The sequence below is a fragment of the Phoxinus phoxinus genome (genome assembly GCF_949152265.1).
Source record: "Phoxinus phoxinus genome assembly, chromosome: 2".
NCBI classification, from domain to species: domain Eukaryota; kingdom Metazoa; phylum Chordata; class Actinopteri; order Cypriniformes; family Leuciscidae; genus Phoxinus; species Phoxinus phoxinus.
This window is the reverse complement of record NC_136877.1, coordinates 9,869,894-9,895,433: the sequence shown is the minus strand read 5'-3', so window position 1 is coordinate 9,895,433 and position 25,540 is coordinate 9,869,894. Positions and strand designations below refer to the sequence as shown.

Below are 25,540 nucleotides of genomic sequence, written 5' to 3'. Positions count from 1 at the left end.
TTTTGAGAATAAAATAGCATTGTGAGATTAAAATCTTAAAATTAACAACATTTATAAATTATGTAAAAATTACAACAACAAAGTCGTAGAAATGAGAGAATAAAGTCGAGAATAATGAAGTCATAATATTTTAAGAATTAAGTAATAATTATGAGAAAGTCGTAGCATTGTGAGAATAAAGTCAAAATAATTGTGTGGATGCAGTATTAGGTGATGCTGCTCATTTAGAGTAATTACGGTAAAAGCATCAACGCGGGCGGCTCTAGAGTTAAAGAGGCCGAACATCCACTGACAGCAGGACTCAAATCTACTGTAACTCTACGAGGTAAGCTGATTGATCAAGCTGTTATTATACAGAGAAATCGTTCTCTATGAACATAACTGCATGCAACGTCTACTTCTCGGTGACCAATCATGTCTCATGTCATTACTTTCGGAGTTTGAGTGCATAGTGGTTGTAAGTTACTGTTGTCTGTCGTAATAAATAACACCGCTGTTGAATATTAAAAGGATGCAATTGGAGTTATTAGCACGAGGATCACGGCATCTTGACTTGTGTGTATGTTAGACCGAGATCGAGTGGGGAGTATTTTGCTGTTTTGGCTCTTACTTGGATGAGGTAACTTAACATTAGCTAACCGGCTATCTTCACGTTGACAATGAAATAATTGATATTGCACATGCTAGAGTAACGTCAGTTGCAAAATTGGTGCAAATGTAGGTTACACTTGTACGTTATTTTATTTTATTTTACGTGTTATGTCAGTCAAAGACAGAAAACGTGGACTAGCTTCAGTAAATCATTCTCTAAACAAGTTCCTGGAAGACAGGGAAACACACGAGCCTCCTTTCATAGTCCAGAGTCTAATACACACAACCATAGAAAATGGCATTTGGGTCACAAGACTGGGTGGGAATGTACAGATATGACCTCAGATTATGTTTCGTTGAACCTGTTATGCTTGGCACAAGTCTCACACTTTGAGATGTCAGATAATGATTCATTGATTGAAGTAACGTTAACTAAATTAAAGCGGGTTTCTGGTGATTTTTCCATTCAGATAGCCTATGTTTTATTATTGTTATCCTAACGTTACCTTTCTAAATCACAGAAACATATAATACTACAGAGGAATTACATTTCTTATGATGTGAACTTGGCCAAGTCTAACTGTTTAAATCAGGCGTTTCCAAAACAGGGGCCACAAGGAAGTAACAGGGGCCTGTGGATAAAATAATGAAAAATAAATAAAAATCATATATATTAGACTATTTATAATATACATTTTTCACTGTATAAATTGGGTCTTTAAACAAGCAACTATATAGGTGCCTTTTAAATTTTAGGATGGGTGTTCCTCACATGAGAATGATCATTTTCAGTGGTGTGTGCCATCTAAAAGATTGAAAACCCTCGTATTTTAATCATGATAATCGCTTCTATCATTTGGTGTAAATCTACCTCCCCCTGGGTTTCCTGGAGAGTTTAGTGGCTCACCCTGTTTGGTTGGTTGTGTCTCTTTGTCTTTTGTTTGATATGTTGCACAATTCTGCTGCCATTATATTAGGAAAAACTCACTTTGCTTGCTGCACAGTTTGGCCTCATTGCTCACTCATATCCCAGGAGGACTGAGTTAAACTTGTTAACACGATAAATTGAAGCAGCATGCTAGGATAAAGCATGTTGCCCCCCTATGGGCTCTTTTGGTCTCATTTTTCCTCTAAGGTTTAAATGTCTTTGAAATCTTTGGATTGTGAACTGTGGCTTTCCGCTATATTATGAATTACTGCAAAATCATAAATATATTTAAGTAAGGGAAGTGAATATTCAATGGTTTTCTTTTTTCATTGAATCCAAATGATATTGCCTCATAAAAAAATTACTATCTTGAGAATTTTTTTAATTGAGCATGGACGTATGCACTGATTAGTCAAAACATTATGACCAGTCACAGGTGGTAAAGCGAATATTGTTTATCATCTCTTAAAAATGCCACATATTCTGGTCTGGGTAGATTAGATCAGTGGTTCCAAACCTTTTTTTGTCTGAGACCCCCTTTTTCCCAAGAAAATATTTTAGGACCCCCTTCACAATTAATTATATTATCGCTCTTGTAAGCTTGCAGCAAGGATGACAAAATATGTTGTTTTCAAACAAAAGGTATGTTTACTATAACCAGATATGTTTATGCACAAATAATAGCCTATAATATTGAAAATACAATAACAAAAACATCAGTAGGATCTTTGTAATTTAAAAACGTAAGCCTGGGAGTAGCCTAGTCTATAAATTCGCCCTATTTGAAATGCAATAACAAAAATATTCACACTGGTGCGTAGGTAAAAAAAAAAGATAGAATAGCTATAGGCTATTACTAAATGACCGCTGTCTGGGACCTCAATACTGGCATGTTATTTGTGAGGCTTTATTTTTGGTGCTATAGCGAGCGATAATAAACTTGCGTTTATTAACAGAATAATGCGTCTTCCGGAAGAACATTGTAGCCGGAACTACTTCTCTCTGTGTACGTCTATGACGAGTCACGCAGGTACTGGGCTACTCCGCAGCGGCAGCGATCCGAACCAGTGTAAAATATTCCCAATGTAAACCCTTATTATAGGAGTACCATAGTGGTTCAGGATAAGACAAAAACACGGTTTGGAAAATGGATTCATGATGAACTCGCTCGTCATATAAATTTAGCCAATTTTGAACGGAAAAAAGTTAAGGACTTTTATTTAATGCTCATTACTCAAAACTTTTCAAAATATGACGCGACCCCCCCACAGAGCTCGCTGAGGCCCCCTTGTGGGCCGCGACCCCCCTGTTGGGAACCAATGGATTAGATGGCAAGCGAGCAAGCAATCAGTTCTTGTAATCAATGTGTCGGCTGCAGGAGAAATGGGCAGGAATAAAGATCTGAGCGGCTTTGACAAGGGCCAAATTGTTGACAAGACTGGGTCAGAATATCTCTTAAACGGCAGGGCTTGTGGGCTGCTCCCTGTCAGCAGTGGTGAAAATTTACCATCAGTGGTCCGAGGAGGGACAAACCACAAACCGGCAACATGGTGTTGGGCAACGAAGACTACCCCGTCAGGTCCGAGCAAAAAGAAGGTCTACTGTGGCACAAGTCAATCAAAATGAATGATGATTATTGGAGGAATGTGTCCCAACACACAGTACATCAAACTCTTCTGCATGTGGGGCTGCATAGAGGAGACCAATCAGAGTGTCTGATCATGACCCCAGTCCATCGCTGAAAGCACCAACAATCGGCACGCGAGCATCGGAACTGGACCTTTGCAGCAGTGGATCGAGTGGAGTTTTCTTTTACATCACGATTCACATGGACAACCGCGTGTGTGTAAGCCGTTTACCTGGGGAAGTGATGGCACCAGGATGCACTGTGGGACGACAACAAACCGGTTCGAGGGACTGTGATGCTCTGGGCAATGGGAAACCCTGGCTCCGGCCATTCACATGGACCTAAATTTGACACGTGCCGCCTACCTAAAAATTGTTGCAGACCAGGTACACCCCTAAATGACAATGGTGTTCCCTGGTGGAAGTGGTCTCTTTCAGCAGGACAATGCACCCTGCCACACTGCTGTCATTGTTCAGGAATGGTTTGAGGAACATGATGAAGTTAAAGGTGTTGACCTGGCCTCCAAATTCCCCAGATCTCAGTCCAGTTGAGCATCTGTGGGATGTGCTGGACAAACAAGCTCGATCCACGGCGGCTCTACAAGGATCTGCTGCTAACATCTTGGTACCAGATACCACAGGACACCTTCAGGGGTCTGATAGAGTCCATACCTCTGCGGGACAGTGCCTAACATATTAGGCAAGTGGTCATAATGTTTTGGCTCATCTGTGTATCAGCTGTGCCAACTAATCAGTGTATTGTGGGATCGCTGGATTTTGCTATTTACATTGCATTCAAGGTAACTTGATGTTAAATGATTGTTTAAATATAATATTTTGAAATGTTATTTTATTCTATGGTCTGTCTGAATTCTTGGTTTTGATTGGTTGGAAGGTGTGCATTAAATCTGTTTAACCGTTTAAACCTGTGCAGGTTTTTCAGAAAGATGCTGCACGGATGCAGGTCATTTACACACGCATCTCTCTCTCAATAATTCATTCAAGTATAATTCATTCATTCATATAAATGTGATCTACCGCACTACTTCATCTGTGTGTCTTATTTAAAGTGGTTAGAATGCCTATACCTTGGCTTCTGGTGAGTTATTGTGCTGCAAAAGTCAGACGGCTTTAACTTGTGAATGTTGGCAAATGAATTGACTATGCGATAAGCAAGATAATCCAAGGCTAGCTGTGCATTAAATGATTTGAATTCACTCTGCTTCACATCGGCAGGTTCTTTGCTTCCACGTCATGCATTAAAATCATTGAAACTGTGACAATCAGCGGCTGGAGTGCCCGCATGAGCCACTGGGGGGCACTCCTTCTCTATGTTTCACTCATTATTATGTTTTACTCTGGACTGATTAATGTTGATTTTATGCACCTGTGTTTTATTATCTTGTTTAGCGCACCTGTCTTAAGCCTGAGTGGCCCGTTGCACCAGTGCTCAGTATTGTTTGTGTCTTACTGCATTACCCAGCGTTTTCCGAGTTCCTTTGTATTTTCTAGTTTCACGGTTCCTGGATTCTTTGCCTGTATCTGGTTTTCCCGTTTGCCTTCTCCCTGCATTGTACTTCTGATATTGGACTGCTTACCTGGTTTTGACCCCTGCCTGTTTCCTTGTACCTGTCTCTGGATTCTCCTCTCATTAAAGCCTGCATTTGGATCACCACTGTCTGCGTCCTCGAGCAGTTTATGACAGAATACTGAGCCACTACTGATCCAGCGGCTGAGAGAGACACGGACCTCGTCATGGATCCCACAGCGCAGATCGTATGCCTCCGTCAAGGGGAACGTCCTCTTAAGGTTTTTGTGACCGATTTTTTTGAAGCTCTCTCGTCAGTCCTATTTAGATGATTTCTGTTTAATGATGTTCTTTCGGGGAGGACTGTCTGAACCGCTCGGCTCTGCTATACCGTTTCCAAGTTCAAGCTGGACTCTAACCCAATATATTGACCTGGCCCTTTCCATGGGCGGTTCGCTTTTTACTGTGGATTTTTTGAAACTTTTGCTTCACAGAAAGCCAGACGATTCGCCATTGTACACTGAATCCACGCGTCAATTGTCTCCCGGTGAAGCAGCGATTCGTAAGGGGTCCGCCGTAACCACGCAACATGTGAATCCCGACGTTCGGACACTTCACGTGAGCTCAGTTGTATTCCTGCCTCAAGGGTTTTCTACTGAGTCTGAGCGCGTGCCAACCGAACCCACGCTTCACGTCAGCCCAGCCGAGACCGCGCTCGATGAACCAGAGCTTCACGTCAGCCTCGACGAACCGAGTGAGTCGAGTGAGCCGAGTGAGTCAAGTGCATCCTGTGAGTCAACTGAGTCAAGTGCATCCTGTGAGTCAACTGAGTCAAGTGCATCCTGTGAGTCAACTGAGTCAAGTGCATCCTGTGAGTCAACTGAGTCAAGTGCATCCTGTGAGTCAACTGAGTCAAGTGCATCCTGTAATGAATCAAGCCCAGTGAAGCGCCGTCGCAGAAGAAGGACTCGTTGGGCTCGCCAGGCTCCGGAGGGCCTACCCAGACTCCTCGCCCTGCGGCCCCGCCAGGCTCCGGAGGGCCTTCCCAGACTCCTCGCCCTGCCGGCCCCGCCTCTGCGCCTCGCCCTGCCGGCCCCGCCTCTGCGCCTCGCCCTGCCGGCCCCGCCTCTTCGCCTCGTTTTACCTGCGCCTCTTCCTGTGGCGGTTTCCAGCCTGGAGGCTTTAGCCTTAGACTTCCCCAAGTATTTTTTTGGGGGGGGCCGTAGGTACCCTGTGAGGGCCATGGAGGCGGCGCCTACATGGACCTTTGCACGTCCACCTTCGTCTGAGCTCTTGTCACTGGTCCTGTCCAGCCCTGTGCTCCCTACGTCTTGGTCCTGTGTTAAGTGTGCTCCGCCCTGGTCCCCTGTTAACTGTACTCTGCCCTGGTCCTGTGTTAAGTGGGATCCGCCCTGGTCGCCCACGCTCCACGGCCCAGGCCCGGTCTGCCTGTGTCCTGGTTCCGTTCCCCTGCACGGGCCTGGCCCTCCATCCCATCCCCCGTTGACCTCCCCCCGGAGCTCTTAGGAGCATCTGGAAGCCGCTCCTTAGAGGGGGGGTTATGTGACAATCAGCGGCTGGAGTGCCCGCATGAGCCACTGGGGGGCACTCCTTCTCTATGTTTCACTCATTATTATGTTTTACTCTGGACTGATTAATGTTGATTTTATGCACCTGTGTTTTATTATCTTGTTTAGCGCACCTGTCTTAAGCCTGAGTGGCCCGTTGCACCAGTGCTCAGTATTGTTTGTGTCTTACTGCATTACCCAGCGTTTTCCGAGTTCCTTTGTATTTTCTAGTTTCACGGTTCCTGGATTCTTTGCCTGTATCTGGTTTTCCCGTTTGCCTTCTCCCTGCATTGTACTTCTGATATTGGACTGCTTACCTGGTTTTGACCCCTGCCTGTTTCCTTGTACCTGTCTCTGGATTCTCCTCTCATTAAAGCCTGCATTTGGATCACCACTGTCTGTGTCCTCGAGCAGTTTATGACAGAAACACTGCTAACCATGGATTATCCCTTACATTTTTTGGTTTGCCTCGTTTTCTATTACGGTAATTTGTATTTTAATCAGCATAGCATCAGCCACTAATATGAACAAGTGCTGTTCACTGAAGAGAGCTCATGATGAATGTTATTTTAGTATTATTTGGTACTAAAATAACAGTAAATACTTTTATATTATTTATTACGATTGAATTGCATTTTATTCATATATATAGGCTACAGTTATTATTTTAATATTCATTTCATTTAATATTTTATTTTCTTTCAGCTTCATTTCAATGAATGAAAATGATTTTTATCAGTTTTAGTTAAGAAGGAATACTGCTCATAATTTGTATAACACTGGTGCATTTCATTGTTTGTATCAGTCCGCTCAATCTCTAATATGAGTCTGAGGACAGTAGAATCTCAAAGTTGTTATATTAGAATTTAATTCATTCCAACAAGACATATCTCCATATTCTGTCTGAAATATCAGCTATGCAATGTAAAAAAAATTTATGCCATAGCATAGTTCACCCAATAATGAAAATCCATGTCATGAAATACTCCGCCTCATGCTGTTCTAAACCCATAGTTTTGTTCATCTTCGAAGAAACATGAAGATCATTTTAATAAAACTTGATAGATTTCGCCTTTGAAAGTCCACACAACCAAAACTTTTATGCTTCAAAATGTTCATAAAGGGATTATAAACGTATTCCTCATGATTCAAGTGGTTTAATCCAAGTCTTCTGAAGGGACATGATCACGTGTCTGTATATGATGAACTCATTTAATTTAGACTTTTATTCACATCAAATAATTTAACTATCCAGTTCAGAGGTTAAATATAGTCATTTTATGCAGAAACACAGTTAGGTTAGACTGCCACAGTAATCGTAATTCATGACCTATCATGATGACTTGGATAGAAATGGATGGGTAGAAACATTAGGAAATCGCTATGAGGAAAGAGAGTTGGCTTTACTTTGGACTATTGTGAAGGCTGGCTTAATGTCATGGCCTGATCAGTCACCTGATGCATCACTCCACAACCAGCCCAAAACATTTCCAAATCTCCAGACACATGTATGAGTTTCTTTTGACGGTTGTGTGGAATCCAAGACAAATACCATACAGTTCATTATCTGTGACAGTTTTGGAGAGGGCCATGTTTATCTCATTGCATAAAATGATCTCGCTTATCTCTGTAAGATCAAGGCTGTGATGTAAACTGTAGATTTGTCAACACGCAGCTTCTGTATAAACTAGTCTGTGTGAAGGCAGTGATAAAGTTCTGCCTCCTTGATCTCTTATGCTGTGTGCTGGCAGCTGGTGTCGTACCAACCTCCTAATTCTGGGAAGCTCTCAAGCCTTTGGTGTTGAATAGAGGCGGGAAAAGTGCCAGATCTTCCATTTGCAAAGCTCGAACTGAACCGGAGATTTACTGTTTTGGAGATTTGACTGGATTTTCTGTTTTGGAGATTTGACTGGAATTATATTTCCTTTCCCGCACAGGACTAAAGGTGTAGTTAAAATGGGGGTTTTATTTAATAGTGAACTGCAAGTGCTGGTCAACCTTGTTAAAATTCTTAAAACCTTGCGACAAAGAAGTACACTTTAGCATACTTTAAAAAGAGTACAACGGAAAAAATACTTTAAAATAATGTTCGCAAGTGTGAGCTGAATGTAATGTTTTCAAACACTTAATCTGATATTAATCGCAATTAAATGATAATGTGTTATAGTTTAAATGTATATTTAATGCAATTAACTGATCCTTAGAGTGCTTTTTTGACACGCTTAAGTAGGCTACATCTTTATATGTCATTTTATAATTACTTCTATTGTCTTTAAAAAACACTTAAAGTGACTGCCGATTGTAGTGACAAGCATTTGTGGTAAACTAAAATATACTTTTTTGATTAACTTTTGTCATATATTTGTATAAGTACACATGGTAATGATGTTATAATTTAGTACATTTGAAATATATTAACTTGAAATATTGAAAAACGGTACAATTAAATTTATAAGCAAGTATATTATATGTGCTATAGTATGTTAGTCAACACATCCAAATAAGTGTACTTCTTTAAAACACAACAAAAGATTATTAAAGCAGAATTATTTGAAATTTACATTAAAACTTTTCACATTATGACCGTGCACTTTAAGTGTGTTAAGAAACCGTAATGAATGTGTGCTCCCCTTAAGTACACTTAAGTGGCCTTTTATTTCATCAATCTATTATCTGGGTGTACAGTTTAAAACAAATACTTTTAAGATTTAAAGTTCTCTACAAATTTACATACAGTTAAGTGCACTTCTTTTTCAAAAGGGAATGTATGCATAATACAATACTTGTCTATATCATGTCTAAAAATTTTTTAATTAGTACATGAGTTACTTACATTGCTTTCTTCCTCTAAATATTAGGGTTCGAGAGTGTGCAGTAAGGAAGAGTGTTTTTAGTTATGACGAACCCTTATGCACACACTATTGAGCCTCTGGACCCCCAGAAGCCTGACCACAAGTTTTTCAACCTTAAAAAACTTAAAGACCCCAGATATGGTAAGACGTTTTACACATTTTATGTTTGCCTTGTTGAATTGTCTAACCCAGGGTTGTCCAGTCTTGCTCCTGGAGTGTCAACGTCCTGCAGACTCCAACCAGCTCCAACACACTTGCCTGGAAGTTTCTAGTGAGTCTGAAGAGCTTGATCATCTGGTTCAGGTGTGTTTAATGAGAGATGGAGCTAAACTCTGCAGGACAGTGGCCCTCCAGGAGCTGGGTTGGACACCCCTGGTCTAACCATTCAAGTAATGAAAGTTACATCAGCTGTCCTGCATTCAGGGTTATTGTGAATTTTGTGATGACTGGAGACATGACTGTGTCCTTCTCTGTACCTTTCTTTGAAGACCAACTTCCCTTCTCCATCCGTGTGCTGTTGGAGTCAGCAGTGAGGAACTGCGATGGGTTCCTGGTGAAGGAGGAGGATGTGGAGAAAATCCTCAACTGGAAGGTGACGCAGAGTCAGACTGTGGAGGTGCCTTTCAGACCGGCCCGCGTCATCTTGCAAGACTTCACGTACGTTTTAACCCTAATAGCCTACTGTATCATATTTGTAAGACATCTGCGGGACACTCTTATGTTAGCCAGGGTACAAAGCGCCAAATGCAAGTAAAACTTGAAAATGGTGTTACTCGCCAGTTGCCCGGTAACTTTTTTATAAGAATGTGATTTGGCTTAGTGCGATCATCAAATCTTGGTTGTGATGTATTAAATAAATATATTGTCTGACGCGCAGCATGTTTCAGAGTAAAGCACTGTGTTCATTTTCAGTTTCGATTCACAGTCAAAATGTGTTTGAGTCGCTTATAATTTGAATTTGGGATTGCAATGTGCACCAACCATCTTCCCACACTCGAAATGAGATTTCTTTTAAAATACTTTATTTTACTGGCTATTTCAAAATAGAAATGTAAAAGACATGGGGAGAAGCAACCCACGCGTTTTGCACCGCTAAAAAAGGCTTTTTAAATAATTTTGAAGAAGAGTGCCTTGGATTTTCTCTTTTCTACTTTTATTTGAATTTATTTGTCTTTCGAAATGAGAATTGTTTATAAATCTGTTGTCAACAAATAGAAGTGTTAAGGTATCCATGCGGTTTTCCGCCAAAATAAAAGCTCGATGGTTTATTGTTTGAAATGGGTTTTCCTTGTCTTTTGTATTTAGCTGATCACATGCATGCCTGGAATTTCTTTGTAAAATTTGGCCATGTAAATATCAGCAACAGCACCAAATTGCATATTACGCAATCATACACAGTAAAGTGAGCTTCATATTCTCACTATATCAGTAATAAACACCTGTTGTAACAAATATGCTCAACAAAAAACACATATGCAAATGGCTTATGTGGTTCCATAAACTGTTTCATATTTCCGCAGCTTTCTATCTGTCTGTTACATATTTGTCTCATTGTTTATTCACTGTGCACAGGGGGGTTCCTGCAGTGGTCGACTTTGCAGCCATGCGTGACGCAGTGAAGAAATTACACGGCGACCCTGAGAAGATTAATCCAGTTTGTCCGGCAGACCTTGTCATAGATCATTCCATTCAGGTTGACTTCAACAGGAAGTAGGTTCATTTGACAGAAATGTAAAATTGCTTCTTATGTCTCGGTCTATCTGATGATACCTCAGAACAGCCTCTGTTTAATGTCTGTTTTCATGTACGGAGTTCTCATGATGAAATGTTTTAAATAGGTTCAAGTTGTATTACAGGGTTTATTTAAAAGTATCTACCTTCGCCAACTGAGTATTTATTTAATCTAGAGTACAGAGAGTGTGTATGCTTTGTGTTTAAGTGCTTGATTATAGACCGTGTGCATGAGAAAATGCCACTGTAAACCCTTGTGAAAAAAACATACACTTTGGCATACTTTTAAAAAGGGTATTAATGGGTACTTTAAAATAAGTTTGTTTTGTGTTTTCGGACACTTAATTGCATGTTAAAGTATATTAAATTATAGGTTAGATTTATATTTAATGGACCTAGCTGATCTTATTTTAACCCACTTAAGTAGGACTTAAATACATCTTTATATGTAATTTCATAATTACTTCTATTGTCTTTGAAATATGGTTGAAGTGTGCTTCTAAATGTACTTACCAGCATTGTAATTTATTTGAATCTATTTGTAATTACACATTTGTAATGATAAAGTTGCAATTTAGTACATTTTAAATATATTAACTTAAATGTAATATTGAATTTTGCTCTACAGTTAAATTATAATCAAGTATGTTACTGTACATGTGCTTTAGTATGTTAGTCAACACAACAAAATAAGTGTACTCCTTTAAAACAAAACAGAAGACTATTTAAACAAATCTATATGTCTGTCTGTCATTTATTTATTTATTTATTTTTGAGCTCCGTCCTTGTGAGCTCTTAAATGTCTCTGTCACAAATAAAAATGAAAACTTAAACTTAATTGTCATTTGGAGCTCTTGTCTTGGGATTTGCAGTCTGTGATAAGTGAATGATAAATTAAAAGGATTATTCACCCCAAAATGAAAATTCTGTCATCGTTTAATCACCCTCGTGTTGTTCTCAAAAAGAAGATATTTTTGAGAAATGTCTGTTTGGTTACCAGCATTCTTCAAAATATCTTCTTTTTGTGTTCTGCAGATAAAAATAAAGTCATACAGGTTTGGAACGACACGAGGGTGAGTAAATTATGACAGAATTTTCATTTTTAATAATAATAATAATTCGTTACATTTATATAGCGCTTCTGAGACCTCAAAGCGCTTTACATAGAAGGGGGGAATCTCCTCAACCACCACCAATGTGCAGCATCCACTTGAATGTTGCGACAGCAGCCATATTGCGCCAGAACGCCCACCACACACCAGCTTACTGGTGGAGAGGAGACAGTGATGAAGCCAATCAGTATATGGGGATGATTAGGAGGCCATGATAGACAGAGGCCAAGGGGCAAATTTGGCCAGGATGCCGGGGTTACACCCCTACTCTTTTTCGAAGGACATCCTGGGATTTTTAATGACCACAGAGAGTCAGGACCTCGGTTTAACGTCTCATCCGAAGGACGGCGCTCTTTTGACAGTATAGTGTCCCCGTCACTACACTGGGGCATTAGGACCACACAGACCACAGGGTGAGCGCCCCCTGCTGGCCTCACTAACACCTCTACCAGCAGCAACCTGGTTTTCCCAGGAGGTCTCCCATCCAGGTACTAACCAGGCTCAGCCCCGCTTAGCTTCAGTGGGAAACCAGTCTTGGGCTACAGGGTGATATGGCTGCTGATATGGCTGCTTTTTGGGTGAACTATCACCATATCTACTCAGTTCAACTGTTCATTATGTCTAAGTATACATTTTCCATATTTTAAGGTCTGACAGCGTTCAGAAAAACCAAGACCTTGAATTTGAAAGGAACAAGGAACGATTTGAGTTTTTAAAGGTAATTTTCCCCCTCTGTATTTGATATTGTTTGTCTCTTCAAGATATGAAGATAATGAATGCCTGCAAACTAATTGTATTGGTTCACAGTGGGGTTCTAAAGCATTCCGGAACATGCGGATCATTCCTCCGGGTTCAGGAATAGTCCATCAGGTCAATCTGGAGTACCTGGCCAGGGTTGTGTTTGACCAGGATGGTTTCTTCTACCCGGACAGTCTGGTGGGAACGGACTCGCACACAACCATGATCGATGGGTTGGGAGTGCTGGGCTGGGGTGAGTGAAACTCATCGAGAATCACCAGTAGTTTTATTATTTTAAGTCATTTACAGTTATCGTTCTTGTTATGAATGGGCCTTAATTCATAATTATGAGATTAAAAAGTCATAATTATTAGATAAAAAGTTTTCATAATTATGACGTATGAATAATTTTTTTTTGTCATAATTGACTGATGCATAAAATGACAAAATTGCCATAATTAACTTGTGTATTATTACATGATTTACTAATAATGTTAGAAATTAACAGATACTAAGTCCTAATTATAATAATCATTACGTTTTATTTCATAATTATGACTTGTGTAATTATTTATTTAATAATTTTGACATTATATGTCATAATACAAAAGTAATAATTATGACAATTTCAACTTTTATGTAATAAAATGTAAAAATTCTAAGATACTAAGATACTCATAATTATGAGATAAAAAGCTGAAATTGTGTCATAATTATAATTAGAATATTATGACATTCATAAAATGTCAAAATTATGAGATACTATTTCAACATTCTATCTTATAATTCTGACTTAGTAACTCATAATTATCATGGTATGTATGTCATAATATACAATAATTGTCACAATTTCGACCTCTTATCTCACAATTATGATTTAGTATCTTATAATTTTGACATTATATGTCAGTACAGACGTAATAATTATGACAATTTCAACTTTCATGTCATTTGACTTTTAATGTATGTCAATACACAGTCATAATTATGACGCATAATTCTCATAATCCTCTTATCTCATAATTATGACTTAGTATCTCAATTTTTACATTTTATGTAGAAGTGTATGTACATTAAATGCATTTAATGCATTTAAGTCATTATTATGCCATCTTTTTTTACTTTCATGTCATAATTAATAATAATTTCTGCATCATTTTTACTTGTCATAATTATGACTTTGTATCTCATAATTCCGACTTTTGTTTCATTTTTGTTATTTTAGGCAAAAAGAAAGTAAAATTTGTGTATTAGTGTTGGGCTGGTAATTAAAGAGCAAGAAATGATAAATTCAGTAATAAACGCAATGTTCTGCTGAGATGTAACCTCAGATCTTTCGGAGCAGGTGTGGGAGGGATTGAAGCAGAAGCGGTCATGTTGGGTCAACCCATCAGCATGGTGCTGCCAGAGGTCATTGGCTACAAACTACAGGGGACACCCAACAAATTTATCACCTCCACTGACATAGTGCTGACTGTCACCAAGGTATGGAAGACTTGCCATATCTGATTTTATGGTGGCTTTGGTTTTAAAATATTGGAAACGTTAAAAATATTCTCCCTACTAGAAGAACTTAATGAGTAAGTGGATGTTTACAAACTAAGTTGCTTTGTTTTATTATATTCTTTATCTTCCCAGCATTTGCGGCAAGTCGGTGTGGTTGGAAAATTTGTGGAGTTCTTTGGCCCTGGCGTTGCCCAGCTGTCTATCGCTGACCGCGCCACCATCGCCAACATGTGCCCGGAGTATGGAGCCACCGCTGCCTTCTTCCCTGTAGACCACATCAGCATTCAATATCTGACGCAGACGGGTACGCTAACCAGTCCCTGACCAGTTTTCAAGTACACTAAAGCATACTTAAAAAAACAAAACAAAAAACAGTTAACACCTAGTTTAGGGTCCAATTCTCACTATTAACTAGTTGCTTATTAGCATGCATAATTACTAGGATATTGCCTTTTATTACTTATAAAGCACATATTAATGCCTTATTCTGCATGACCATATTCTACATCTAGTAATCCTACCCAGTTCCTAAATTTAACAACTACCTTACTAACTATTAATAAGCAGTGATCAGGAGTTTATTGAGGCAAAAGTCATAGGTAATAGTTTGTTAATAGTGAGAATTGGAACCTAAACTAAAATGTTACCAAATAGCTTCGCGCAAACTGCTTTCGGACACTTAATTGCATGTTAACTTCAAATAAATGAAAATATATTATAGTTTACATTTATATTAAATGCAATTGGCTGCCATTTTGACCCACTTAAGTACATATTTATCTGTAATTTTATAATTCTATTGTCTTTTAAATATGGTGAAAGTGTACTGCTGAACATACTGACAAGCATATATGGTCATTTCTATTGAAACTTGTATCTTGTGTTTAAATATATTTGCAATTATACATTTGTGGTGATGAAATTGCAATTAAGTACATTTAAAATATGTTTAAATGTACTATCGAATAACACTGCCATTACTTTACATGTGCTTTAGTATGTTAGTCAACACATCAAAATAGGTGTAGGTTAAAGCATGACAAGATTATTAAAATATGATTAAAAAAGTACTTAACAGTAAAACTTTTAATTTGACTATTAAAAAGTGCACTTTCTTAAAACAGTGTGTTAAGATACATAGTTATGAAAGTGTACTCTCTTTAAGTACACTTAAGTGGCCTTTTTTTAAAAATATATTAAATACAGTAGTTTATAAAAAATTTTTTAGAAATACTTTTAAAAATTTGAGGTGAATATTCAGTACAATTAAGCACACTTATTTTTCATAAAGGGAACTACATATTTCCTGTGGTCAGGAAGGTGGAATTGCCAGGTTTGCAGGTGGACTCTCATTGTTTGTGTGTTTTCTACATATTTGTTTTTAAGGGAGGGACATGGAGAATTTAAGTTACATAGAAAAGTATCTGAGAGCGGTGGGCATGTTCAGAGACTACAGCAACACTTCTCAAGATCCAGAGTTCACTCAGGTACAGTATCTAAACCCAACACAAACGTGCGGTTCGCTGATATGTTTGCACTAGTCACTGCTGTCTGCACCACTTTCTGCTAAATGTATGTCTCTCATTGTTCCTCATCCAGGTTGTTGAGTTGGACCTCAATACGGTCGTCCCCTGCTGCAGTGGTCCTAAACGGCCACATGACAAAGTGGCTGTATCTGACATGAAGCAGGACTTTGAAACGTGTTTAGCGGCCAAGGTACATGTCACAGTAATACCTGGAAAACACACAGGACACACGTTCCCTTTGATTATTAAGATAATACAGTATTCTGTTTCCTCATGGATACCCCAAAAGTAATCTCTCTACACACTTTTTGAAGTCTTTCCCAGTTTTGTGCTTTTGTTGTGAAAAAGCAACAGATAGTTCAACTCCACAGCCAAAATTGACAATGAAATAGACTGAGGCTTGTTCAGTCATAATAATAATTGTGTATGAAAAACTAATCATTTTAAAGAGTCAATGACCAGATGCTAAACTAAAAGCTTAGTAATCCCACGAAATTACATGGTAAATAGAAATCTAATTCCTGTGAAAGCCTATTTCCTCTGGTAAGTCATTTATGACATTAGGCATAACTGAGTGACATTAAACGAAATTGACATAAAAAAGCCATAACTATCATAAGAAGAATTATTACATAAATTGAGAATTGACATAAAAGACAATGATATCATAATATCAACTTCATAATTGTTTTTTTTGCTAGTTTTTCGACTAAAGTTAAAACTGACATAAAAAACTATTTTGACACGAGTCGAAATGGACATAAATAGTTGAAATTATCACTCATAATTATTGCACAAATAGTTGAATAGTTGAAACTTTATTGCAAAAAGTTGAAAAATTATTACACCAGTCAAATTTGACAAACAACACTTGACATCAATTTTTTGTCAATTTCAACTTAAATTATGAGATAAAGTCACAATTGACAAAGTTGAAATTGTGATTATTACATAACTACATAATATACTTGCATAATTTTGACTTTTTATCTTATAATTAAGACTTAGTATGTCGTCATTTTTATCATAATTGTGAGTATATCATTTCAACATTTTAATTATTTTAATTCATTTAATTTAATTTTTCCTTTATTTATTTTAATAATCAATTTAGATTACATTAAAAAAAAGAAGTTTTTCCTCATGTGGTGGAAGTGGGCTTCATACATTCCTGTATTGACATATTCCCTTAGCCTAAAGATGATCTCAAAGCTAATAGTCATAAAATCCATAAACATCAGATTTTGATTTCCTTAAAGCAGTGCTGAAGCAACCATTCATGTCTAGAGAAATCTTGCTGCACACCTTTATCATCCATTATTGTCTGTTGTCTACAGCAAGGCTTTAAAGGATTCCAGGTGACTCCCGAGCGCCATGACGTTCGAGTACCATTCCAGTTTAACGGTGCAGAGTATTCACTCTCTCACGGATCTGTGGTCATCGCAGCCATTACCAGCTGTACCAACACCAGTAACCCCTCAGTCATGCTGGGAGCAGGTACATGTCTGCACACAGGGATCATTTACCCCAAAGTATAATTCATCCATTCCACTCATCCTCAAGTCACTTCAAGCTAGTTTTTCCCCACAATACAACAAGACGAAGGCACTAGCTAATACGCCATTAAAAAGTTACCATAGTAAAATTAAATAAATAAAAAAGAACCATTGTAAAAACTTGATTGAGTTAATAGATATAAAAACACAAACCAAAGGTTATCCCATTTCTTTGGGAATTTAAATGCTGGCAGATTCACAACCAGAAGCTGCACAATGTTGTGGCATCATTGATTCTTACTGTGAGTGACGACACTCTGACCCTTCCAAGATGGCGGGTGCGCTGACGTGTCAGGAGTGGTTGAATGTGGGATCGATCTGCGTATACATATCTATGTTGAGAACCCCTGTATTTTTGTCACTTTATAGTTAGATAGTACTTTTGTCTATGTTAATGTAATGCTTCTCTTTATTTCTTCAGGTCTCTTGGCTCAGAAGGCCGTACAGTGTGGTCTCAGCGTCAAGCCGTACATCAAGACCAGTCTGTCTCCAGGGAGTGGAGTGGTCACCTACTACCTCAAAGAGAGTGGAGTCATGGACTTCCTCACTCAGTTAGGGTGAGAAACTCAAAGTTAAAACCATCAAAATATGAGGAAAGCATAACTACTCAATATGCTTACAAAATCTTTAGCAAATGTTTTATAATATTGATCTGTCTTGTTTAGTTTTGAGGTTGTTGGTTATGGCTGTATGACCTGCATTGGAAACAGTGGACCCCTTCCAGATCAGGTTGTAGAGGCCATTACTCAGGTAAACAAGAGTATATTCATTTTTGGACAATGTTAACATATATATAACATTGTTTTAATGATTTTTCTTATGTCACAGGGTGATTTGGTTGCTGCTGGTGTCCTGTCTGGAAACAGAAACTTTGAGGGTCGTGTCCATCCCAACACACGTGCCAATTACTTGGCCTCTCCTCCGCTGGTCATTGCCTATGCTATCGCAGGCACAGTGAGGATAGATTTTGAAAAAGAGCCTTTAGGTAAGTAATATTTACCAGGTATTAATCTCATTATTTTACGTTACAATGCTCGGTTCTCCCTAAAAAGCATCAAAAGCAACTATGTTTCTTGGCCTGTCTTAATCCAGCTGTGAACTCTAAGGGGAAAGAGATTTTCCTAAGGGACATCTGGCCCACACGAGAGGAAATCCAGGTGGTGGAGAGACAGTTTGTCATTCCGGCCATGTTTAAGGAGGTCTATGAGAAAATTGAGGTACTTTTAAATTAGTAACTCGTCTGTCATAAATCAAAACAATGTCCAGATACAAAAAGTAAATGTAATAAATTAAACTGTAGTGTTTGTCTATTTTCATATTCAGAAAGTGAATGAACGCTGGAACTCCCTGGAAGCCTCCTCTGACAAACTGTATAACTGGGATTCCAGTTCCACTTACATCAAATCCCCACCTTTCTTTGATGGACTGGTACAGTATATACTGTTTATTTTTATGTGTTCAGTGTCATAACTGCACCATTATGAAAAAAGTGCACTGTAGCCTACTTTTAAAAAGAGTTCTTATTTACATAATATACTTAAGTGCAAACTGAATGTAATGTTTTCAGACATTTAATGTTAATGTCAGCATGTTAATTGCAATTTAATGAAAATGTATTATAGTTATATTAAATACAATTAGCTTAATTTTTAAATATCAAATCCCAGCGGACAAAAAAAAAAGGACATATTTGTACATCTTGTGAAAATTAATGTGTACCAATTTTTGTGAAAATCAGCCACAAGGTGGCACACATGAACTTTGAAGTAAAGGAATGGTTTTGCCATTATTGAAATATAGTTATGAAGGTGTACTCTATTTAAGTACACTTAAGTAACCATTTATTTTATTAATATTTTATATATATATATATATATATATATATATATATATATATATATATATATATATATATATATATATATATATATATATGATATATATAATTTATATTTTATTAAATTAAATTTATATATATAAAAATTAATACCACTAGTGCACATTCAATACAATGAAACTTTCACAAGGGTAGACGAGAACTGTAAACGTATTGCTTTGCTGCTATTACATTTTTAGACCCGGGATCTCCAGACACCGAAGCCCATAACGGATGCATATGTACTGCTGAATTTGGGAGATTCTGTGACCACAGACCACATCTCGCCTGCTGGTAACATTGCACGCAACAGCCCTGCTGCACGCTACCTAACTAGCCATGGGTAAGACTTTTAGCATACTCGAGAATTCAAGCTGTTACATGACTATCTCTCTGTAGTCTGGTATACATTGTTTTAGCAAAAAAAAGTTTTAGGCCTACATTGTCTTTAAAATTGAGATATGACTCGAAACACTGTGGGTAATGAAATATTCCTTTCCTTTACTAGACTCACTGCAAGAGAGTTTAACTCGTACGGTTCCCGTCGAGGCAACGATGCAGTCATGGCTCGAGGCACATTCGCCAACATCCGTCTTTTTAACAAGTTTATAAACAAGCAAGCTCCAAGCACCACTTATCTTCCTACAGGAGAGACGGTAGGAGACTGTATTTTTTTTCATACACACACACACAGACACAGGCACACACACACACACACACACACACACACACACACACACACACACACACACACACACACACACACACACACACACACACACACACACACAAAGGGCTTGACATTAACACCAAGCCAAATTTGGGTGGATTTCAGCAGTGGTGTGTATCGCAATCACTACTATTAGCCACTTTGGCGAGTTGAATTTGATATAATATCTATTTTTTTTTAATTGTAGTATTTTAAAAAGGCATCTGAAATAAATAATTGCCAAGTGTTGTAATTTTTTTTTAATATTTTGTTTTATACATATGATACTGAAATATCTGAAACGCTTCAAATACTCTTTTTCTGCCAAATAGATAAAGGATACCAGCTGCACTTTCTTGTTTTCTTATCTCTCCGAAAGAGAGTTGACACACAAACCCACCTCCCCTCACTCACTCGTTTCATTTGATCCGAATGAATATTGTTGGTTTTACAGGGCTTGAATTTCGCTGTGGGATTGCGTGTATTGTGCATAATTTCTTTCATTCCCGCAGATTTTGTGCTCACATCCAAAGTGTGCGCACATAAATCCAAGTGTATTGGCTATATGAACCTATATAAACCAGTATAAGGGGTCTGTGCGTCTGGTCTTAAAGTGACAGCAGCCTAATATACCGGCTGCCAAATTATTAGATAATATTAAAAATATCTATATGGAAGTTTTTCCCCATGGTATCGATGTCAAAATTGTGGTCAGTGAAAATGCTGAGTGACGAGTAACTTTGGAAAACCACTAGCCACAGTGGATGGTGAGCAAAAAGTTAATGTCAAGCTAATTATTATACTAATAATCCATTAGATTATTATACTATAAATCCATGTTATTTTTAACATGTTTTTCCATACCAGAGCAATGTTCACATTTGACAATTGTTATAAAATGTTTTTTTTTTTGTTTTTTTTTTACAGATGGATGTGTTTGATGCTTCAGAAAAATATCAGCAGGCTGGTCATCCTCTCTTGATTCTGGCAGGCAAAGAGTACGGATCAGGAAGCTCTAGAGATTGGGCTGCTAAAGGGCCCTTCCTCCTGGTAAGGTTTATAGTTCATCTAGTGTTTCATCAAAATCACAAACAGACATTTAACTTGGATGACTTACTTGCATATCTTGAAGAATCCACATTAAGGTTTGTACAAAAATAGATTGATTGTGACTTGGACACGATGATCAATGTCTGTCTGGACATCGCAGAAATCAGGACAGAAGTGGTTGAAAGTGGACAAAAGAGATGGATTAAAATACCAGGTGTAAACAGGAATGTGTCTCACTTGTCTACTTGTGATCCGATCGACTAAAACGCATCTTAATACCAGGTGTAAACAGGGCCTTTGATAGTCAAACAGCCAGTTTCTGGATAAAAAAAAAGGGTGTAGTGTGCAGCCCTCTCAGTGAAACTGCTATTGATTTTCTCCCTTAGGGCATCAAAGCTGTACTAGCAGAGAGTTACGAGCGGATTCATCGCAGTAATCTGGTGGGCATGGGCATCATTCCTCTCGAGTACCTGCCAGGTGACAGCGCTGAAAGCCTTGGGCTCACTGGCCGCGAGCGATACACTGTGATGATTCCCCCACAGCTCACTCCCAGAATGACTGTGGACATCAAGGTAGAGCTTATGATTCCACCACAAACCCTGCCTTAAGTCAGCAGCTCTCAACTGCTTTCTCTTCAGGAGCTCACATTTTACATCACGTGGCCACACAACACAGTAGTATACAGCAGTAAACAAAAATGTCCTTAAAACCAAGTGCCCCTATTAGGCTTTTTTGGATATTATATTTAATGTAGATGGTAATGTAAAAGGTCTGCAAAGTATCACAGATCAAAGCCAACTTTGACCAATTTTTTAACTGCCTGAAATGAGTAGTCAGTAATTCGTCCTACTTTCTGCACAAACTTTGCATAATGCCCATCTATGGTCTGCATTGGCTGTCTGTGAACCACGTCTACTTTTACCCGTCCTCAAACACTGTAGTTGTAGCTGAGACTGGAAAAGTTTTCGTGTTGTCGACATGTTGAGAAGATGCTGTTTTCAGTGCTGCAAAAGCATATCCACTTATCCAAAGGATGAGATTGATACTGTAAAACCGACACCATCATTACTGTTCGTATCACGGTGTATCGAGTGTTGTGGAAGCCTCCGGAGCTGAAATTTAGATATGGTAATGAGCGGTTTGTTTTCGGCACACACTGTAATTGGTAGACCAATCACAACAGATTGGACCTTCTTGACCAATCAGAGCAGAGTAGACCAATCACAACAGACTGGGCCACCTGACCAATCAGAACAGAGTAGATTCCTGGAAAGGAGGGGTTTAGAGACCAGAAAAACGATTACAAATGTTATTATTGAAATTAATTTTCTTTCTTGAAATAAAATATAAATATTAGTTGAAAAAATTAAATGTTGCCTTGTCAAATAACTGACATTACTAAAACTAAAACTGAAAAAATAAATCTATTGAAATATAAAAAAAGAATGAAAAGGACAAAAGTACTAAAACTTAAACTAATACGAAAAACTAAAAATATACGCTATATACTACAATTATATGTAAACAATGCTAAAATAACACTGCCTTAAATATGTTTTTCTCCCTGTTCCATATGATCAAATGTGGTGTGTTTCATTCATCTTTGCAGCTGGACACAGGGAAAACATTTCAGGCTAAGATGAGGTTTGACACGGATGTGGAGCTCACTTACTTCCATAACGGTGGCATCCTCAACTACATGATTCGCAAGATGTCTGAAAATTAAGACGGAAAGGACGCCCTCTTCAGGACATTCCACTCTAAACGCACATATCCACCATCTACATGTTTTGTCCTGACAGTGTTTCTGTTTTTTCTTTAAGAACCAATTAATTTGTTGTTTACTTTTAAGTGTTCTGTAATGTTTGCTGTCAACATCAAAATAGTTTGCATAATGTTGTGTGATACACGTTTACTTCTCTTCAGTATCTCTGAAAGGTGCAGTTTTTGATCCTGATGTTGTGCAGATGATGATTATATTGGTTTGGTGGAGGCTCAGTGGGATTGAAGGGGAAGTATGAAAGCATTAGATGTTGCCAAGTGACAAGTTGAACTTCCTCCATTCTAACCCTATCTCGGCACTGCCAAACTGAAGTCGCATTCTCGCCTTCCTTGTTTAGATGACATCAAATGATAAATTAATATCTTATAATCGTATTAATTACTGTACTTAAACTAAACTTTGACACAATTTCTTTACAGGTTATCTGCTTATATAATAATGCTTTTTGTTAATTATAATACCGGTAGTTAAAAATTGTGCACAATGATTGTTTACCAATGATTCCGTTTCATATTTTTTTCTTTCAGAAGTCACATAATGGCATTACTTTTAGATTGACATACTGAAGAAAATTTGGACTTAAAGCCTTTATGTATAATACTTTATAAAAGTATTCTAAATGTACATTATAATGCATTATATATTTTCAGAAATCATTGTTACCAAAGTTAAAATGCATTACAATATTTACAGATTCCTTGTTGCATCTGAAATTGGTTTATTGTCATGTGTTTTAATGCATTATGCTTTCTGAAGGTGTAACATTGAATAGATAAGTATTATAACTGATTACAATTGCTCGTGATAAGGTGCATCACAAGGCATAATTAATGCATTAAAATACTTTTATAATGCGTAATATGAAGGCTTTAAATTTGTTGCTCTCTGCAAACAAATATTGCATTGGATAAATTAATTTAACAACTGTTGAATATGAACTCGCCTATCATACTCTACATTTGAAAGTGCCTATTTGTTCCCAGATTGTGTGTTGAATCACTTGTGCGCCTATTATTCCGGTCTTTATTTCTTGTGTCTTGCATTCCGGTGCAAAGTGACTAAAAACAAAATCCATCCGAAGTTGAGTTCACAACTTTCTTGCTGCTCGTCTGTAAAATGTAATGACGCAGTGCTTGGAATCAGATGCGGGTTTGCTAAACGGACCTTATTCAGATCAGCGTCATGACAGGTAGTATGAAAGCGAGGCACTTGTTGTGTTTTCAAATCTGTATATAAAGCTCACTACACTTATAATTTCCCACAGTTCATATTGTCTTGAGTTTTTTGTCTACTGAAATTTCTTGGAAAGATTTTTTATAGTGTTTCATCAGCAGAACAATCCAAAAACATAACAGTAGCCTACTTAACCAACTGAAGAGTAGGCTACGTATGCCTCGCTTTCATAACCTTTAAAAATCAAAGATGGCGCTGCTGTGAATAAGGCTATGGAATAAGGTCTTGTCTAGGCCAGGGGTTCCCAAACTTTTCCATGACAAGGCCCCCCAAATATCACTAGGTTCTGGCCAAGGCCCAACTTTTTGCCGGATGTGTTATTGAACCTATCGACAATACTACGGCAAATGTAGAAAAAAATAAAATAAATAGATGAACATCAGATTATGTGATGGTGTTTGATACCAGGCCAGCCAATCAGAAAGATTATAGAGATGCACCGATTACAATTTTCTAGGCCAATTACGATTTTTCATTGAGTTTGACCTGCCGATAGATTTTAGCCGATTATTTTTTCTAACCACTTTACAGCACACACAAAATATTTAATTTCTCTATATATATATTTACCCAAACTGAATAATAAAAACTAGTTTAAATGGGTAAATTTTCTATAGGCCTATAAATCTTCATTTTCTTTTTTGACATACCGTTCTTGTTAAAACAGTAGACATGCAAATTATGTGCATTTTAGGAATTTTTTGTGTGAAATCATATTTATTTTGTCCATCAAAAGTGTGCTTTCACTTTAATTGAGCGTGAGCAGCGCAGCAAAGATCGGTGCCGAAACCCTTTCACTGCTGCTCATGCGCTGCTCCTGCTCGCGGTGTGAAACGGTCGTAATTAACAGGTTTTCTACATCTGCGGAACGTGTGCACGTGTGAAGCTGATGTTGTGCGATGTTAATCATGCAGCGCCCATTTGACAGCCATATGTCAGACTGATCGGCCAATCGCTGGTCATGGCGGATCACGTGAAAATCGGCCAATTCCGTCACCAGCCAGTCAATCGGTGCATCTCTAAAAGATTAGCATTAAAAGTACAATGTTCAGATAGGCTATGCGACAAATTATTATAATGCATAACAATACTCATAATAATATAAATGTTTTATAGCTTTTTTTTCCCCTTTTTTCTTCTTTTTATTTTCTTCCAACTTGCTGCGGCTCCCCTAGTGCCGCGGCCCCCACTTTGAAAACCCCTGGTCTAGGCTACTCTATAATTCTCTCTGTTGAATTGTGAAAACCTTACTAAACTGTTTGGTGAAGCGCAGAGAGGGTACAACCCGGCAAAACCCGAACCCTGCTTTAGGGCAAAATACTATTCGAATATTTAGCTACGTCAGAAAAACAGACTTTTAGGTGCTCTATTGAGGTTTTGTAGTTTCAAGCCCAGACTGCCACCGTTTTGCTCTAATACTTCAGCAGTCAAATTGATTGACCTTTATTTTAATAACAGAACATTTACATGTAGTTTTTTGTGGAAACTGGCTTTATGAAAATAAACCATTAATGGAATACTTCAAATTCATCTGTGTTCCTTTGCTATGAGTCTCATGATTTTGGTTTGGGCCAAAACCTTTACCAATTACCTCAAATTTATCGAAAATCGCCTAACGCCTTTCATT

The 25,540-nt window shown here is 37.9% G+C and overlaps 1 protein-coding gene across 1 annotated transcript; it reads left to right on the top strand.

The window, feature by feature from the left end:
* Nucleotides 1-238: 238 nt before the first annotated feature.
* Nucleotides 239-25,432, top strand: aco1 (aconitase 1, soluble). The gene is made up of 21 exons (XM_079594661.1): nt 239-325; nt 9,100-9,234; nt 9,582-9,750; nt 10,666-10,803; nt 12,585-12,654; nt 12,744-12,927; nt 14,020-14,159; nt 14,313-14,484; nt 15,567-15,667; nt 15,780-15,896; nt 17,044-17,203; nt 17,684-17,819; nt 17,928-18,012; nt 18,091-18,247; nt 18,355-18,479; nt 18,586-18,690; nt 19,339-19,481; nt 19,647-19,794; nt 20,775-20,897; nt 21,284-21,469; nt 22,507-25,432. The coding sequence occupies exons 2-21, from the start codon at nt 9,138-9,140 to the stop codon at nt 22,621-22,623; spliced, it is 2,673 nt and encodes an 890-aa protein (XP_079450787.1). The 5' UTR covers nt 239-325; nt 9,100-9,137; the 3' UTR covers nt 22,624-25,432.
* The last annotated feature ends 108 nt before the right edge of the window (nt 25,433-25,540 follow it).

What these genes read in the sequence shown, in the direction of transcription:
- aco1 (XM_079594661.1), top strand. Translation starts at nt 9,138, where the DNA reads ATGACGAACCCTTATGCACACACTATTGAGCCTCTGGACCCCCAGAAG. An exon ending in TCAATATCTGACGCAGACGG is followed by an intron (nt 14,485 to 15,566) that starts GTACGCTAACCA and finishes TTTGTTTTTAAG; the next exon opens with GGAGGGACATGGAGAATTTA. An exon ending in AGGTCTATGAGAAAATTGAG is followed by an intron (nt 18,480 to 18,585) that starts GTACTTTTAAAT and finishes TTTCATATTCAG; the next exon opens with AAAGTGAATGAACGCTGGAA.